The sequence below is a fragment of the Siphateles boraxobius genome, unplaced genomic scaffold, assembly GCF_051911475.1.
Source record: "Siphateles boraxobius isolate OS27281-9 unplaced genomic scaffold, OSU_SipBor_1 46, whole genome shotgun sequence".
NCBI classification, from domain to species: Eukaryota; Metazoa; Chordata; class Actinopteri; order Cypriniformes; family Leuciscidae; genus Siphateles; species Siphateles boraxobius.
Genome location: NW_027509097.1, coordinates 462,746 through 482,233, shown reverse-complemented (window position 1 = coordinate 482,233; position 19,488 = coordinate 462,746). Strand labels below are relative to the sequence as shown.

Sequence of the window (19,488 nt, the reverse complement as noted above, 5' to 3'; positions counted from 1 at the left end):
ATAGTCATGACTGAGAGGAGACGGCACCAGTGGCTCCTCTTCACGCTGCGAGAGGAATCGTCTCACTGCTGTTCCCTCGTGAAGTCAGATCGCGTCGTCCTCATCAGAGCCGTGTGACGCAGGTAAACAGTTCTGTTAACCATGCAAGCTCTCATGTCAGATATTTGAATGTGTGCCTGTGTAGAATTGTATTGACTTTTTGAGAGAACACAGCAGTATGAGTTCAATTAGGACGTCACTGTAAAAAAAAAGAAATCTATACAAACCATTTTCCAAAAGCATTAGAAAATCTGACAACTCGTTCTATTCTGCTTTTCTGGTGAATGTATCATATTTATCAGGATGTTTCGATTTGTTTGTATTTTTACTGGAAACAGGAATGTAGAGCACTAAACATGCTTGAATGTTGATGACTTTATGAGAAGACTCAATTTAATGAGCTCAGTTGGGATCTCACTGAAGTTTGTGATGAAGGTACACTTGCTGTTTTGTTCTTAAATGCATTTTCTTTGTCTTTTTTTATGGAGGACGTGAAACCTTAAGGCTAGTGGCAGATACTTCAGCCCAACTGCGCATCTTGCGAAAACAGCATGAGTCTCCTTCACAGGTCCTCATCATGGAGGAGACCTGGAGAGCGAGGTCATTATGAGGGCCCTGCGGCGCAGGTGAATGAGCCCCCTCGCAGAGCTCGTCCACAGAGCTGCATAGAAGGTGGCAAGATGGACAAATGGCTTCAGACACTAGAGAGACTCCAATCACATCCTCTTCAGAAGAAAATACCTCAGGACAGGACCTGTTCAACACCGGTTCTCCCAAATGAGATGACGGGAAGTAACCCAGTCTGTCCTGACCTTTCCTCTCTCTGCAGGAATCAGACCTCTGTTTGTGAGAGCCTGGAGTCTCATGCAAGGAGCAAGACGGTTCACATTAAAACTGCTGCCGGTGCAGAAAGAGCTCAGTTCTGTGCCCTCGCTCCGGTTCACTTCGGCTGGCTGCCAACACAAAAACATGTGATACTGACGGACATCTCTAACAACAGCCAAGACAACAGCAGGTGCCAGGTAAGAAAGAGTAATGTGATAGGGAAGTGATGTCACAGCGGAAGTTAGAATAGCCGGGAAGTTCAGAATAGCATACTACCTCACTATATAATATTTCTGCACTATGTATTCTGTGCACAGTTTTGAGAATGCAACATTTTGTGATTGTGACTGATATATTATTTATTTTGTTTGTATTTATTTATACCATAAGAATTGTTTTTCTTAGTCATTTGAAGCATCTTTGCACATATATATATATATATATATATATATATATATATATATATATATATATATACTTTTTTATTATTATTTTCTAATCTGGCCTTATAATTACTTAATTGTCAGACATTTTTGCATAAAATTTAATTAGCTATTCAGCATAATTTTCCAAGACGTTGACTGGATGCAACTTGCAAAATTTGTCATGAAACATATTGAGGTCAAGTAAGAATAATGTACTACTGTTTAAAATATTTTGTTTGCTAAGGCAAGCATCACTGAGAGGGTTAGTTAGTTGAATGATTCCTCAAATCACGTTTCTTGTTGGGGAAAGATGTGGTGTTTCTTTTCTAAGCAATCTGATTCACAATATTTGGCCTATATATAACTACCCAGAATTCTATAACTGTACTGCAATCAATATGTGAAAAACCACCCAGAAACCATCCACATCACTCTGGTAAAAGATGGCCGAAAATATAACAGTCCAGCGACATACTGTATTGCATTCTGTTTACCATACTTAGAAAAACAGTATATACTCCTCAGTATGCAGTAACCAGTATGCTACTATTCAATTCTGACACAGAGAATTTTAATTTAATTTATAAATTGCTTTTGGAATGGTTTCAAAGTGTCCCCTGATAATGGCTTATCTGTTCTTTGGAGAGGAAAATTGTTCAGGTATTCACTAAATCACTTAAGTTCAGCCTTATATTTTTTACAATTTGGAACGTTGCAGTTTTTATATGGAAATAAGATTAGAGATGTAATAAATGATCTGTGGGAGTTCTATAATAGAGCTCTACTATGTCACATGTTGTCGTTTAGTACCTCACTATGGTCCTATAGAGTATCAAACTTTTTTTGCTCGTAAGTTCAGAGTGATTGAGTCATCCGCACTGGAGATAAAAGCCGTCAGAGTCCTGCAGACTATCTGCCACCACACTGCACAACAATCACTCTCACCTCTACTGGGAACAAATCCCGGAAATGAACAGCCAAGCTCTCAGACCTGATTTACCTTAGTGCCAACTGATGCCAGAAAGAGAGAGTGAAATAGAAAACTGAAAGGAGGGAAAGAAAGATAAATTTCTGGATGACTGTCAAGTACATGAACTTCAGTTGCTGTCTGGGTGCTGCATGAAGTCGAGATAAAACCGCTCTGTCAGCAGGTGCTTAGATCCATTCGGAACAGATTTAGGAACGAAAAGATTCAACCACATCAGAGCCAACAACAGGATCACAACAGTGCCGCAGGGCCCAGAGGATGGAAATGAATCCTAAAGCATTTGTGAACCAAGCATATTTTCACTTTAGTCATTCTTTGTAGAGTTTGGACTGCTCAGTCACACTCAAAATGTCTGAATGTCATTGCATTGTCAAAGTCACACAGGTGTACAAGCAGAGCTGATGGTTCATCAAGCTTCAAAACCTTCATTTGTTTTGAACCAGTTATTTGGAGTGTGTATCAAACTTCTAAAGTCACATGATTTAAGTAAATAAGGCTTTGTTACGTCATAAATGTTTCAAACCTTTTGGAATTTCTATGGTGCGATGATATCTGTGTGAACCAATGAACCAGTGTCTATATGGTTTATACCTGATCTCGGATAAATTTTTCTACATTTCTAGACATTTTAATGACACATTTTGTATCATAAAAGAAGTTGTAGTTAAAAGTCTCTTATCGGCCTGATTAACCAAGCTTTCCATAAAAACAAGCCCTGCAATTTAATAAAATAACACATGGTATTAGATAGATTTCACTTTCAATAAAACATTTGCAATTGGTAAAAGGAGTTTTTATGCATGTTTGAGCTGCATTTACACAGTTCTGACCAACAGGCGTTGCGAGTGCTTTAAAAAAGTAAATCATTTTGCGAAGCATTTGTTTCAATTGATTCAAAGTTTCTAAATGCTTAATTTCTCCCATCACTAACTTTCAGAGTAACCACAGCTGTAGTTCATCAAAATGTTCCACTAATGCTTCACAAACACAGTCAAAGTTTTGTTATCTAATGCAATCCTTTGTAGACTGATCATATCTGTCTGTTCTACAACTAAAGTCTTTGTGTGTTCTTTCAGCAGAAACTGAAGTCTCCCATCACTCCAGTGTTGCTCAGCACTCCTGATAAACTTAACGGACCAAGACCAAATGGTGCGTATTGACTAAGACGCCATATAAAAGTTCTGAATGAACAGCTTGGTGGAGGGCACCAGTGATTTATGTTTGAAGATTTGAGCTTTACGCAGTTATGGTATGACATAGCATCTCCATTGAATTCAGTGAATTGCTTCATCAGCTGTGCATATTATTAATTAGTTTTAATATTGCACAACAATTTTAAGATTTTTTGGGTGAAAATGATAAAAATGTCATTATTAAATGAGCACATAAAAATAATCAGTGGAGCAGTACTGTCACGATGTGGGTTTGTGTCCTGTCATGTTCTTTGGTTCCCTGTCTTGTTCATTAGTTTTCCCAGGTGTTTCTGATTTTCCCACGCCCCCTTGTTATCCTGTTAGCTCGTTTGTCCCTGATTATTTAAGCCCTGTGTTTCTGCCCTGTCTTTGTGAGTTGTTGTATGTTTCAGGATCAACGTGATTGTGGGTCGTTCCCTGTGTAAAGTTTTCTTGTTCCACGTTCTGAGTCTCTGTTTAAGTTTATAGTTTGTTTAAATAAAGCGTGTACACTGCGTTTGGATCCAGCCTCATATCTGCCTTCACCGCATCACGCTACAGAACAACTCACCACGAAATGGATCCAGCAGTTGTCAGCAACCGGGCTCTGGGAGAATACCTGTCGACGTTATTGCAAGAGGGCCAGTCCGTCCAAAGGTACGCGAAGGATTTTCTGTCCATTTGCCATCTGGGAGCGCTAGATGAGATCCAGCTCATGGACCTGTTTTGGAACGGGCTGGATTATAAGATCGCTCGATGGATGCCGAGGGATCTTACTGAATGGACTCTTGACCGGTATATTGCTCAGGCTTGCTCCTTGGATGATCTCTTCTCGATTACGGGCTTGTTCTACTCGACACCTGCCGGGCTCTCGTCGCCTCCCGTAAGCCCAACCGAGGCCGCGCTTCACGTGAGCCTCGATGAGCATGCATTTCACGTGAGCCCCGACGAGCATGCATTTCACGTGAGCCCCGACGAGCATGCATTTCACGTGAGCCCCGACGAGCATGCATTTCACGTGAGCCCCGACGAGCATGCATTTCACGTGAGCCCCGACGAGCCCGCACTTCTCGTCTGCGCCGCCGAGTCAAGTGACGCCGAGCCAGGTGCCGCCGAGCCAAGTGAGTCAGATGCCGCCGAACCAAGTGAGTCAAATGCCGCCGAGTCAAGTGCCGCCGAGCCAAGTGAGTCAAGTGCCACCGAGTCTACCGAGTCAAGTGAGTCAACTGCCGAGTCAAGTGCCACCGAGTCAAGTGAGTCAAGTCCCGAGTCAAGTGAGTCAATTCCCGAGTCAAGTGAATCAAGTGCCGAGTCAACTGCCGAGTCAAGTGCCGCCGAATCAAGTGAGTCAAGTGCCGCCGAATCAAGTGAGTCAAGTGCCGCCGAATCAAGTGAGTCAAGTGCCGCCGAATCAAGTGAGTCAAGTGCCGCCGAATCAAGTGAGTCAAGTGCCGCCGATTCAAGTGAGTCAAGTGCCGCCGAGTCAAGTGAGTCAAGTGCAAGTGCGTCAAGTGAGTCAAGTGCAAGTGAGTCAAGTGAGTCAAGTGCAAGTGAGTCAAGTGAGTCGAGTTCCAAGTCAAGTGAGTCGAGTTCCAAGTCAAGTGAGTCGAGTTCCAAGTCAAGTGAGTCGAGTTCCAAGTCAAGTGAGTCGAGTTCCAAGTCAAGTGAGTCGAGTTCCAAGTCAAGTGAGTCGAGTTCCAAGTCAAGTGGGTCAAGTGAGTCAAGGTCCAAGTCAAGTGAGTCAAGTTCCAAGTCAAGTGAATCCAGCCAAGTGAAAGTTTCTAGCCCAGTGAAGCGCCGTCGCAGGAGGACTCGTTTTGCTCGCCAGGCTCCGGAGGGCGTTCCCAGATGCCTCGCCCTGCCGGCCCCGCCTCTGCGCCTCGCCCTGCCGGCCCCGCCTCTGCGCCTCGCCCTGCCGGCCCCGCCTCTGCGCCTCGCCCTGCCGGCCCCGCCTCTGCGCCTCGCCCTGCCGGCCCCGCCTCTGCGCCTCGCCCTGCCTGCGCCCTTCAAGCTCCAGGAGGGCTTTCCTGAACCCGTGGATTTCCCCAAGTATTTTTTGGGGGGGGGCCAAGGGTCCGGTGAGGAGACCATGAGGGCTGCGCCGCCATGGTCGTCTGCAGGGGCTTCACCTCCATGGCCGCCATCACGTCCTGCTCCGCCCTGGCCTTCGCCTCGTCCTGCTCCGCCCTGGCCTTCGCCTCGTCCTGCTCCGCCCTGGCCTTCGGTCCAGTCTGGTCCGCCCACGCTCTGCGGCCCAGGCCCGCCTTGCCTAGGTCCAGGTCCCGTTCCCCTGCATGGCCCTGGCCCCCCATCCCTCCCCCAAGACCGCCCTCCTGGACTTTTGTTTGTTTTATTGGGCTTCAGGAGCCGCCCTTAAGGGGGGGGTTATGTCACGATGTGGGTTTGTGTCCTGTCATGTTCTTTGGTTCCCTGTCTTGTTCATTAGTTTTCCCAGGTGTTTCTGATTTTCCCACGCCCCCTTGTTATCCTGTTAGCTCGTTTGTCCCTGATTATTTAAGCCCTGTGTTTCTGCCCTGTCTTTGTGAGTTGTTGTATGTTTCAGGATCAACGTGATTGTGGGTCGTTCCCTGTGTAAAGTTTTCTTGTTCCACGTTCTGAGTCTCTGTTTAAGTTTATAGTTTGTTTAAATAAAGCGTGTACACTGCGTTTGGATCCAGCCTCATATCTGCCTTCACCGCATCACGCTACAAGTACATTAAAAAAATGCATTTGGATCGGTCAAATTATTATTATTTTTATTTTATTTTTTATATATGATTTATTTATTGAATTTTTCACAACACCAAAGACAAACAATCAATAAAAAAAATAATATAAAAAATAATAATATAATAAAAAACACACAAAAAAAACAGACATAAAAAATAAAATAAAAAAACATTAATACAAAAACACCAACACAAAATCCCTCACAGTACTAACAGGTTTAGTATAGTATATAATGTATAACAGAGCTTTATGTCATAATACAGAAATAGGACAAGGTCAGCCTTAACTGGGTCCAGCAAGTAAAGTTGAGTAACCTCAAAACTTAGAAAGTAATGTGTGCTGCTAACAATAATACCAGTTGAAAACTGAAAAAACACTGAAAGTGCAGGGTTGGGTGGTCAGTCAGTCAATTGAGACTGCGTCCAGTTGCAGAGATTTAACATGCTCAAAAAAGGGTAACCAAATTCTTGAATATGTAATCATGGAACCACGAAGGCAGTGTTTAATTTTTTCCAATTTAACAAAAAATAAGGCATCTTTTATCCACCGAGTATGAGAAGGGACTCGAGGACCCTTCCAGTTCATCAAAATGCAGCGTCTCGCTAGCAGTGTAAGAAAAGCTACCAACTCTGCGAAATGAGACGGCAATGATTAATTAGGAGGTAAAACTCCAAACAAGCCGATTAGCTTGGACATACCCGCAAGAGAAAGAGGCAATAGAGACCAACGATGAAGATCTTCGGTCAAACGATCCAACAGAGGAGAGAAATTACAGTTAAACAGGTCAGAGTAGTTCTTAGTTACGCAGATGCCCAAATAGTTGAATTGATTTAATGATGTCTTAAATGGCAATTTTGAAAGAGGGTAAGCTATGGCTGCTGAATTTATAGGCAAGAGTTCACTCATATGAAGATTCAGTTTATACCCCGAAACCTGCCCAAATACCTTCAGTAGATCTAAAACGTGGGGTATAGATCTGTCTGGCTCAGAGACGAAAAGTAAAAGGTCGTCAGCATATAAAGACAGTTTGTGCACAGCGCCCCCTCTTATAATGCCCATCATTTGACTAGATCTAAGGGCCACTGCCAGTGGTTCAATAGCGATGGCGAACAATAAGGGGGAAAGGGGACAGACCTGCCGAGTACCACGTTCAAGGGGAAAATAATCTGAGTAATCATTGTTTGTGTGGACACGGGCCAAAGGAGTTGCATAAAGAAGTTTATTCCACGAGATAAATTTACAGCCAAATCCAAACTTTTTTAATGTATGGAACAAATAAGGCCACTCCACACGATCAAATGCCTTCTCTGCATCCATCGAAATAACCAACTCCGGGGTGGTAGAAGTTGAGGGAGAGTACAATATGTCAAATAGACGCCTGACGTTGTGAAAAGAGCGCCTTCCCTTGACAAACCCTGTTTGGTCTGTAGAAATGATGGAAGGCAAAACAGCCTCTAGACGCCTTGCCAGCATTTTAGCTAATATTTTAACATCCGCACATAATAAAGAAATAGGGCAATAGTTATTACAGAGAAGGGGATCCTTGCCTTTCTTCAATAAAAGTGAAATGGTGGCCTGTCTTAAAGTAGGAAGGAGTATGCCGCATTGTAAAGATTCGTTAAACATATTTAGCAGTAGTGGGGAAAGTTTATCTTGTAACGCATCTTTAATATCATCTACCGTATAAAGCTCATCCATCCTAGAAGATGTCTCAGGGTAATTGGAAGGAATGTTTAAGGGCCTAAGGAAACTATCCAACTGAGCCTCATCAGATGAACACTCAGAAGTGTATAACAAAGCATAAAAATTCCTGAATTGGTCATTAATAGTTTGAGGGTTAATAGTTGTGCCATTGACAGTATTCATTTTTAAGATATGTTGAGCCTAGGCAGATTGTCGAATTTGGTGAGCCAATATTTTGCCTGGCTTATCACCAGATTTATAATAGCTGTGACGAGACATAAGTAATGCTTCTATAGCGCCGTCGGAAGCCAATATATCAGATTCAGACTTTTTAGTAAGCAATTCTTTTATAAGTTCGGGTTCAGGTGCATCCTCGCATCTGGACTGCAGATCAGCCAATTCCCTAGAGATAGAGATACTCCTTACAACAGTGTTTTTTTTTTTCCGAAAGGCAGAGAAAGAAATTATCTCTCCACGTAAATAAGCTTTGCATGCTTCCCAAATTGTTGACGCTGACACGTCTGAATTAACATTAGTGTAAATGAAAAGATCAACGCGACCATCAATGTTTTTTTATGAAATCCGGGTCAGTAAGAAGAAACGAGTTAAAACGCCATGGGGATCGCGTGAAGGACACACCAGGAAATGAGATATCAACTATGATAGTAGCGTGATCTGAAATAACTATAGGACTATAGAAACAATTGTTAACAGAAGAAAGCAGCTTGTTGTCAATGAGAAAGAGGTCAATTTGAGTAAAAGTACCATGTACAGGAGAAAAAAAAGAAAACTGCTTATCACTGGGATTGAAGAAGCGCCATACATCCGAGACAGCATACTGCTCCATAAACAGTTGAGCAACTTTAGATGATTTGGATGGAGAGATGGGCTTAGTGGATGAGCGATCGAGTGAGGGGTCCAGACAGCAATTAAAGTCTCCACCGAGAATAAGGTGACTAGACACTATATCAGGAATTGAAAAAATAAATTTTTTTTGGAAATCCTCATTATCCCAGTTTGGGCCGTAAACATAAGCTAGCGTCAGAGAAATGCCAAAAATGTTACCTGTAATAATAAGAAAGCGACCATTGGGATCCGATATGATTTTAGAGATGGACAGAGGTACTGACCTATGCACTAATATTGCAGCCCCACGAGCCTTACTTGAAAATGAAGAATGGTAGAGTTGGCCTACCCATCCTCTACGAAGTTTAAGATGATCAGATGGTTTAAGGTGGGTTTCCTGCAAAAAAGCAATTTTAGTGTTTAAATGTTTTAAGTGATCAATCACTTTATTGCGTTTAACAGGTGAATTAAGCCCCCTCACATTCCAGCTGACAAACCTCAACCCACCACTAGAAGCCAACTTGCCATTACAGTTTAACATAGAAAGGATATGTTAGAGGTGGTATAATCCAACAAATCTGCACCCATGACAGATTCACAGCAGCAGAAGAGAGGGAGGGAGCAGGCAGCACACAAACATGTGCAATTAAACCTAAGAGAACAATTAAAACATATCAAACAACTCGAATAAAACAAATTGAAAAAAAACAAGGCCTGGACTTGTAAAACCCGTAAGGTCACGGTGCAAAGATGCATGTTATAAGAAACCAAATACACAAGACTTATATATAAAAAATAAAGTAAAAAATATATACATATACTATATTATATTTTAAAAAAAAGTAACATGCATTTACCGTCCGTAATAAGGCAAGGAAAAGGTCTGCACCGTTTTTAGCAACATCAGCCGCAGACTGAAAGTGCCAATTTGCTAGCTTACGAGTTCTTGTTTAAGTCCTGGTCCTGGATGAATTTAACAGCATCTGAAGCGGACTGGAGCCATGTTTTATCTCCGTTGGGTAGAGTGATGCACAGTCTGGACGGATAAAGAAGTGCCGGCTAGAACCCGCGCTTGTATAGCTCCGTCATGGGACCTCTGTACTCGGTGCGCTGCTTCACCACGTCGGGGCTGTATTCGTCAAACAAGCGAATCGTATGGCCTTTATAAAGCAGGACACCACGTTTACGAGCATCGCGAATTACGACGTCTTTAACTTGGAATCGGTGGAAACCCAAGATAACAGGCCGCGGTCTCCCTCCCGGAGCCGGCTTAGGAGCGAGGCTCCGGTGCGCACGATCTAACTCAGGGGGCGAAGTGAGGACCTCCGTACCAAGGACATCAACAAGTAGTTGAGAAAAGAACGTTGATGGACGAGGACCTTCAATCGATTCAGGTAGGCCTATAATCCGAATGTTTTGATGTCTGCTACGTCCCTCCAAATCAGCTACTTTGAGTTTGAGCAACTTGTATTCTTTCTGCAAAGCGGAGTAGTATATACAGCACCCTCAAGATGCTGAAGTCGTTGGTCAACTGAAGTGGCGTTAACTTCCAGAGAATCAATGCGTTGCCCGTGATCAGTAATGGTGGAATGAATGCTGTCCAGTGTAGATACAAGAGACTCGAATGAGGATTTAAAATCAGCCGAAAGGGCCTCTCTGTGTTCATCCAGCAGTGAGCTAATGTCAGCCATGGTTATGCTAGCCGTTGAAGAACCATCCTTCTCTTTTTCTGCAAGTTTTCCTTTAGCCTTAGACATGATGAAGTGTACCGAGCACTTACAGTTTATTAAACTTTTGTTGACAGTATAAATTAAAATTCGAAGGTTTGGCAAGAAAATTAAAAATGAAACGGCGGGAGCAGGCTGAGCACGCGACTAATCTGCACTCCTCATAACCGGAAGTGATCGGTCAAATTTGGCGGGGAATTTCATGGCTATCTAATTCATTAGTGTATGATTACATCACGTATAGAAAAGGTCTGTGACATGCAATTTTATGTTCTGGGGCCAGATTCAAACAAAAATTTAATAACATTCTTTTCAAGAATGTCAATTCTTCTTAAGTTGTAAGGAAGAAAAGAAGAGCTTTACGTAGCATTTTTAGGGATACAATATATATTTTTAAGCCCACAAATAAGAAGAAAAACTTTATATGTTGGTTTTGCGAATCCCATGTAGCACACAGAGGAACACAGAGAAAGTGAGACATAATCTTCTGTTTCTTAAATCATTTATTTATTGGGTTTATATACTAATCTCTTTGTAGTTAGTCTAAATGGAATTATTTTACCTATATATATATAGTTTTTGGAGCTAAAGGAGCGTGTTTGGAATTAAAGGAAGGGTTTTTGTAGATTGTTTAGAGCCAGGGACATATTGTTTGGAGTCATAGACGGATTGTTTGGGTTCAGAAGCAGATTGGTTGGAGTCTGGGACAGAGGAGTATTAGGATTTCAGTCTCTTCCGGCGGATTCCTCAATGCCGTTGTCGTCCCAGTTCTCCTGCTGCTGCTGGGATCTTTCTCTCAGTCTTTCAGCAGGTGACGAGCGTATAATGATGCTGCCACAGCGTCAGTGTAATTACAGTGGTGAGAGCAGGACCAAGTCAAGGGGAAGGAGGAGGAACGAGGAGCACTTACTCCTCCATGAGTGTTTACCTCAAAAATGTTGGGGAATTTCTGTCTTTTTCTTTCTCACCAGCTCCAGATGCTGGGTGACTCTGACGGGACATAAGTGTGTGTGCGTGTGCGCGTGCGTGTGCGCGCGCGTGTGCGTGTGTGTGTGTGTGTGTGTGTGTGTGTGTGTGTGTGTGTGTGTGTGTGTGTGTGTGTGTGTGTGTGTGTGTGTGTGTGTGTGAAAGCTGTTCTTCGGTTGTTTTTGCAATTGCATTTGGTGACTGATACGCTCAGTGTTCATTTTTATTAATTCCGATTTGTTTCCACCACGATTATTTAATTAACACATCCTCAACTCAGAAAGCCAAAGCTTCCCACACTTTCCCACTGGTAATTAAGACCGAAAATATGATCGTTCTGAAATGACTCGAAGGTAGCGCAGAACCTGACACACAACACCTGAGCAACTGACAAGAGTGTGTGCGGCGCTGAACTGCACACCAGGGGCATGCTGGGAAAATAGCTACCTGTCAGGTGTTAGCTGCCAGTGTGAAGTGCGTTTACTTGCCTAAAAAACGACAGCAAGAAATAGTTAGCTTGGTGCCTTAGCTGTCAGACAATGCCATGGCAACGCTGACAGAGAACAATCCATCACGACCGGGTGGCACAGTGTCTGTGTCTCTTCTGTCAGATTAAAATCTCTCTCCTGCTCTCTGTCTCGCTGACACCTGTAAGTGATGCAGGTTAAGTCGGTCTAAGCAGACCTCTGTTGACATTGTAAACACACACAGCAGGAAAATCGGCCTTATTATGACAGGAGTGGCAGGAAATGCTGTTGTATTTACATTGTAAGCAAAAAGGCATTGGAGATCAGCTCTCTCTAGTTTTCTTTTTTGACTCTTTTTAATTTGGTTCCTTTTCTCAATGAGAGACACAGTAAAATCACCCCAAAGTGGACTTTTCTTGTTTTATTCAGAACGGGAACCTGAGAGACCTGAACCTGCACTCTTTAGATACTGGAGGACACCTGGAAAAACATCCTCCATCCTCCATCAGGTTAGTAATACTATTTAAACATTAAGTTGGTTTATACAGGAACTAACTTGGCATTAAACCATGCACCAGTGTTTAACCCTCATGTTCTGTTGAAAAGTCTTATATTATCCCTTCAAATACTTTTAATATGGTCCTCTGAAATAATCAAAACCCAATAGGCAGATATTATTAAAGTTTTAACCTTATCATGTATCTTAATTTATGAAAGCGCCTTTCGGAAAAGTGATTATTACACAGTACATTAATGTTGTTTCTGTTTGGGGTCAGTTTGACACCAGCAAATACACATTGTAGAATAAAATAAAATAAATCAAATTAAACAGTGTATTACTGAATTCAGAATGCACTGTTTTCGCATTTTAAAATCCATTGCATGTATTCATGATTTACATCTAGGGTCTCGAGACACCAAAAATAAATAATGTAACTTTTTTTTACATTTGAAACGTGTTTGCATTTTGAAATATTGCTTAAAAACAGATTTTATAGGATTAAAGGGGTCATGATGACATGAGAAATCAAATTGGGCTTGATCTTTTGACACATAAGAGGTATTTTATCATTTTAAAATCCTGCATAACATCCTGTTTAATAGTATAAAATGTCCTGTTCCTTATAAACAAAGCATTTATTTAATCAAGCTCCAAAAATTGTGGGATATGTGATGTCACACGGGCAAATACATCTGCATATGATACATCATCTCACCATAGACCGCGCCTACTGGCATTCAGTCACATTTGAACGGCTAACATTTACCTACACTGGATGTGAGCACTGTGTCAAAAGCAAATACAGAACGCATTATAATCACTGACACTGTCTACACTGGATACAGTATATAGATGTGTGTTCAGTTTCTGACATACTCCACGCACTTGAGTCTGTCAACAACAGGACAAATGGAAGAGTGAAAGACACTTTGACGCGTCCAGTTTAAACGGCTCGTTTGAGTCTCTGTACAGACTTCAGAAGGATCCCAGTGTCGGAATTTATTTTAATGGTGTCCCGGATCACTTCGGAGGATTATATGTTTGTTCGGAGCATTTTATTTTGTGAACGAAGCACAGTGTAATGGAGAGTTCACAAAGAATATTTTCTTTAAAGATGAAGCAGCGACTGTATTGGATCTGACAACAGCTGCATCACAAACTGTACGTAAACGCAATGACGTTAGCCAATCATAACAGTGGCGGACAAGCCTTAAAGGAGCCGCGCTTAAAAACAGACAGAGGGTCAGCATGAGTGTTGGAAATAATTGTTTTTATACATAAACATTTATTTTGTTTTGCTTTATATTATAAGTGAACCTCAAGAAATATATTAAAATAGTAACCCCTTTACTGTAAGAAAATGTCATGCAGTATGAGCCTAATGTTTCATTGTTAAATATTTATCATGCTATAAAAATGGTCTTTGTGTCTCTGAGTATGAACAGAGCATGAAGGGTAGTTGTCCTTCTTATTATAAATACAGTATTTAACCAAAGGACACTGCTAATATAGATTTGTATGATTATATGGTTCATAAAGCCTTGCTGCTCCGATTGAGACCTGTGATTCAAAAGCACATGTTAATGTCAGTAATTGAGTAATGCCAGTGTCTATTTACACTAAGTGCAAATAGCCAACCCTATTGGCAAAGGCTTTTTCCACTAACTCCACCCACCATTGCTGTAGATGTCTACTAGTTTAGAAACAAATTCAGTCCATAAAATAAAGTATGTAGATTCGGTCTGGACCCGAGTTGTTTTTGTACGAGAGCATCTTCTATGGGTGTAATTGGGTCATTTTGTGTCAAATCAACCAAATTGCGGAAACTTCCCCTGCTCAATTTTTTTATTTTGTTAATTTTTTTTTTTCTGAAGAAAGACAAAGATAAGTAGTGATGAAAGCCTAAAGATGAAATGTCATGGATGTATATTGACTGAGTATTCCACTATTTTGTAGATGGGGTCAAAGTGACAATTTTCACCTGACATTTGGAGCTTAATTACAGCGGTGTAAAAATTACTTTAAAAAGATGTCAGCATCATTATTTTATTTTTACACAGAGATTGGTAGGTCTATTAGCAAAATCTGTTGACTTTAGCAATCTTTGTTGCATTAAATGCCAACAGTGACAGTTCAAAAATGGGAAAAAGCACTTCTTGTGTTTTTTGCCCTAAGTTTGCATGCCTGAACCTTAAGACGTATTAGATATGTCTTAATATCCGTTTATATTTTGGTTTTTAACAAACAATTATTTTAATATCTTCATTTTAAAGGCCCTCTATGGTTCAATTCCAGAGATATGGAGATCTTAATACGGCTCCATGAGTAAATTGGTCAATTGAACACATTTGGCCAAAAAACAAATGTGGGTCACCTTGCATACATCTGATACTTTTTTCTTTTAAAGAGGAATGCCTGTACAACAAATAATGTTGAAACTAGAAATGTATCTCGTTTTTTTTCTATCATCACAATTGCATAGAACAAAGAACAATGGCATAGAACCTGTCTGAGAGCCATAAATATTGTTTTTCCAAGGTGTCATACCATTTTGACTCTACAAAATAGTGGATTACTCAGTAAATATTCAATTCAATTCAATTCAAATTTATTTGTATAGCGCTTTTCACAATACACATTGTCTCAAAGCAGCTTTACAGAAATTGCATTTCGGAAATGTACATAGAAAAATACAGTTAGTTAATCAAGTATTAATTTATGGCCTAACATATCGCCGGCTTTGAGTCGTCTCTTCACAGGCGTCGAGTCGTCTCTTCACAGGCGTTGGGGCATCTGAAGTCTCCGTGAGAGGCTGGATACAAACTGGAGCTGACGAACGCTATTTACCTCGGGACTAGCGTCCCGAGATAACAGCAGAAAGGCAGATGGGAAATAATTAGCATAGCTGATGTTCATAATGTTAATGCATTCGAACTGATTCAGCAGTATCAAAGGTTAAGCATTAAGTGAATGCTTGGTTAAAGTATTATAAATATGCATCCATTACATTTAATAGTATGGCTTTCTTCTTCATTTATGTATTTCTTTCACCAGACAAAAAATGATCATAATCAAAATATTTAGCCGGGGACCTCTGGTTGAGTTGACACGGAATGACCCAATTGTAAGTTGTGCGCATCTAAAGTGGTAATATAGATGTTCATTAAGCCCTAAACAAGTCTGTGCTGTGTCTCTGTTCCTCAGCAGTCTTTCATTTAGAAACACTAGTAAACGCTCTTTAAAAGTATTGTGTAATCAGTTACATGCTTAATTTCAGATGACCTACACACAAATCAACCTCAACACGATGAGCAGTTGCTCTGAATTAAGCTGTTTATATTGGAATGTTGTTGTTCTCAAAATAAATCTCTTTGTCTGTTTATTGCACTGTTTATGGGATGTTTGCTTCAGGTGGCTTTTCTGCATCTCAATTCGTTTTTTTTTTTTACTTTTTCTTTTTTCTTTTTTTTATGCCACTGGGGTGTTGTATGGCCAAAGAAAGTATAGTTGTGAAATAAACTTTATCCTGTTTCAGTATTAACAGAAATGCTAATGCTTCCTCTGTTTGGATTTATAGATATATATTTTTATCTGTATAAATCATACCCTGCAGTGTATATCTACCTCTAAATGCCGTGTGTGTGTGTGTACGTGCGTACGTGCGTGCGTGTGTGCGTGTGTGTGCGTGTGTTTTTTTCCTGGTAAACCCTTCGTTATGGGGAAGGACCATAACAAAATGTCCCCACAAAGAAGGCAATATCCCTGTCCGTGTGGGGAAATTGTTTGGTCCCCATGAGGAAACAAGCTTCTAAAAAGATATTTTTTGAAAATCTAAACATGCAGAAAGTTTTCTGTGATGGGTAGGTTTAGGTTTAGTGTGATGGGATAAAATATTCAGTTTGTACAAAATAAAAATCACTATGTCTATGGAATGTCCCCACAAAACATAAAAAACTCAACGTGTGTGTATATACACACCATGGTACTGACTGAATGAGCTGTTTTTATGTTCAAATGCTCAAGTGTCTCTATTTTGGTCTTACCTATTCGGTCTTGCTGAAATTGAGGCATTTGTGTTCAAAAGATTATAGCTCTCCTGTGATTTTCATGATATAATAAAGAAGTGCCACGAATTCCAACTTAATTGAACTTAATTGAACCGAATTGCCCCCGAGTTCTCCAACACTGATGCGGTTGCTATGGAAACGGTGGAACGCACAGGTTCGGAACGAGGCGAGTTGTTACAATGTGGACTCCGTAAGCACTATTGTTCATGCAGGAGGCAGAAAGAACCTCTTTCATCCACACAAAGCCCAATTCAAGGGATTTTGTTTTTGTTTCCAGGCTTCGGGATCCGTGAGCTCCGAGGGAGGACGAAATGGACTGCAGGCCTGGAATCCTAAAGCCAGTTTGACCAGCAAGGTGGAAACGGGCCAGTCTCCCCCTCATCCCGACCACCCGGCATTAAAAGATCCCACATGCAGACGTGGAAGTGCACCAGAGTCACTGAGCTCCTCAATATCATCCATCACCATCACTTCCAGGAAGGTCACACACACTTCCAGTCTTCCGAATTCTGGGCATCTGAGCTCAATGGCGACTAATAAACTTGCCTTTGAACGAAGAAAAGCCTTAGTGGTCAAAGTCACCGAACAGCGGATGAAAAGCACTAGCTGCCAGAACCTCGCTCTGACCCCTGGCTGTAATCATGAAGAGATTGACCACGGCGTGGTACTGAGGAGAAAGGCAACTATTGTGAAAATGACAGAACAGAGAGAGCATTTCAATCGAGGAAAGCCCAATACAGCACATTACAGGCACAGCTACACTGAAGGACTCAAAACCAGTGAATCTAAAGTCAATCCCTCGCCATTAAACCGAGCACTAACTGTATCTTTAGAGCCAGGCAGAAACCAATGGAGGTCTCAGCACAAATCCAGCCTGTCTCTTTACCTCAACAACCCAGCTGATAGCAGCACAGAAGAGGAGACCAACACCAAGAAGCACAAGCCACTTCGAAGGCCTCTCAGCTGTGACGCAAGCTTGTTTAACCACACAGAGCATGGCGCAAATGCAGTTACAGATCCAGCATTTAACAAAAAGAGCTCTCCTGTTCCCCAGAAGACAAATATTGACCTTGTTAGTTCCAGCAGTAGTGAAGCAAGAAGGCGCTCGACCTCCGGCTGCGAAAACAGGAGCTTAAGAAAGGAGGGATTTGAATGGGATCGAGCGTTTGAGAAGCGTGAGGAACCTATTTCAGAAATGAAACCTCTCACGCTCCTAAAAGTGGCAGGTACTAGCAGGACTCTGTGGATATTCCGCAGTACATGCTCAAGAACACAGGCTAAGGCTTCTTTGATGTATAATAGATGAGTATTATCGTGTGAGAGAGCAGAGGTTTTTAATTGAGGCTTTTCACAGCAGATACACATTTATGCGGCGGACTGCCCTGAAACGGGAGATTTCTCTCCTGTCTCTCTCTTTCTGTCATGCTTTTTCTCATCTTTTCATTTTCCCACGCATCCCTTTGCATGCATAATCTATTTCTACCCTGCTTTCAATACCGGTTTTTGAGCTTCCGTGGGAATTTAGAGCAGTTACACATAGAGAAAAATCTGACAGCCACTGAAGTACACACACATTCAACTATCTGAGGATATGCTATTGTTTCAAATGATGTAATTTATGATTACTTCAGACTTCAAACCTATCAAAGAAAATGTGTACAATTCTTTACGATTAAAAAGCCATTAGTTACTTCATATGTGATTAGAAATTTTTACCTTTTAGGACATTTGCGGGTAATATTTTCTCTAGAAATTGTAGGATTTCAGGGTGAAAAAAAAACATTTCAAGAACTCAAAAAGAGATTAATTTTCATTGTGTTTCCCCATCTCTCTCTCTCTTTTCCTCTTCATCTCTTATATATAGCTCATTATGGCTTGTTATAGGCAGGGTTCATTGGTATTAAAGGAGCATTTCAACCGTGGGAACATTCATCTTTATTGAAAGTGTGTCATATATGTAGTCGAAATATAATACAATTTTTGAATTTGGTGCCTTCTTGACCGAGTAAAGACAGAAAGTAACTTTAGGGCGCATTTGTACTGAAAACCACAACTCCCACAATGCACCACATTGTTTAAAAAATCCTTGCTCTAGTGTTCAGGTGTCCAAAGGCCAAGAACGTATTCTAAACAAGTATGCTAATGCAGACATGAATGCATTACAAATGCACCGTCTCTAGTTTAACATTGTAAATATGTCAGTACTCTGACAGTCGTTTTAGCCTAGCAGAAGTATCAGAAGCGTTATTCTGCCATTGTAGGTAGCATACTTGCATCACTTACGCTTCTGAATGCATCAACAAAGTCCAGCTTGCCTAGCCAGAAGCGTTTGCATTTACACATTACACATGAGTAGAGTGTTTCAGACCGACTGGACTCGATGATGCACACTCTCTTTGTTCTTAGATAACTCACCTCATCTCAGTGCAGACGCTGTCCTGGCCCTGAACGCTGCTGCGGTTATCGCCAACATAAAGCTGCAGGCCCAGCAGAGACAGAAGGATGAGCAGAGACCAACTACATCCACAGCAACAGCAGGTACGCCTGTCTCTCCTGACCTTTGGCTTCCTCAAACACAAACTTTACTTGACACTGACATTTAGCAAGATGAAGGGATTTTATATAGAAATAGACAACACCGAGAAAATCTGTTTTTACATTCTGGACATGTTAGTTTCAGAGTATCAGTGCAGCTCAACTCAACACACATTTGAGTTTTTCCTGGATACCTCCTGTGAGCTGTTACAAGAATTTTGGCTAAATATTAAGCATTACACATTGATCACTTATGAGGTTTCATGACTGTTATGACGCTGCCTATGTACTAGGTATTTTGTAACAGAGCTTGTGTTTCATAACTAAATATGTGTGTGTTCTTCTTAATCAGTGTATTTAACAGAGGATAGAGGGAATAACGAACACAGAGGGCTCAAAGAAGAGGCTGATGGGAAGAACAAAACGCCTCCAGCAAGTCCATGTGTGGAGTTTGTTCCGATTGAGTCCCAAAATGTGCCTCCTGAAACTGCATTGTCACTTAGCGTGAGTTACTCT

General features: G+C 41.3%; 1 protein-coding gene across 4 annotated transcripts in view; it reads left to right on the top strand.

The window, feature by feature from the left end:
* cunh10orf90 (chromosome unknown C10orf90 homolog) overlaps positions 1–19,488 on the top strand; it is a 28,190-nt gene continuing 8,702 nt past the window's right edge. Inside the window, exons 1-7 of one of the 4 annotated variants that reach the window (XM_077200222.1) lie at positions 1–122; positions 528–1,061; positions 3,354–3,426; positions 12,298–12,377; positions 16,715–17,663; positions 18,844–18,975; positions 19,325–19,476. In XM_077200222.1, the coding sequence (XP_077056337.1) occupies positions 591–1,061; positions 3,354–3,426; positions 12,298–12,377; positions 16,715–17,663; positions 18,844–18,975; positions 19,325–19,476 (1,857 nt within the window). In that variant the 5' untranslated portion in view covers positions 1–122; positions 528–590. Of the gene's footprint in view, positions 123–527; positions 1,062–3,353; positions 3,427–12,297; positions 12,378–16,714; positions 17,858–18,843; positions 18,976–19,324; positions 19,477–19,488 lie in introns of those variants that run through there. The other 3 variants (XM_077200223.1, XM_077200224.1, XM_077200225.1) reach the window with 3 other exon arrangements.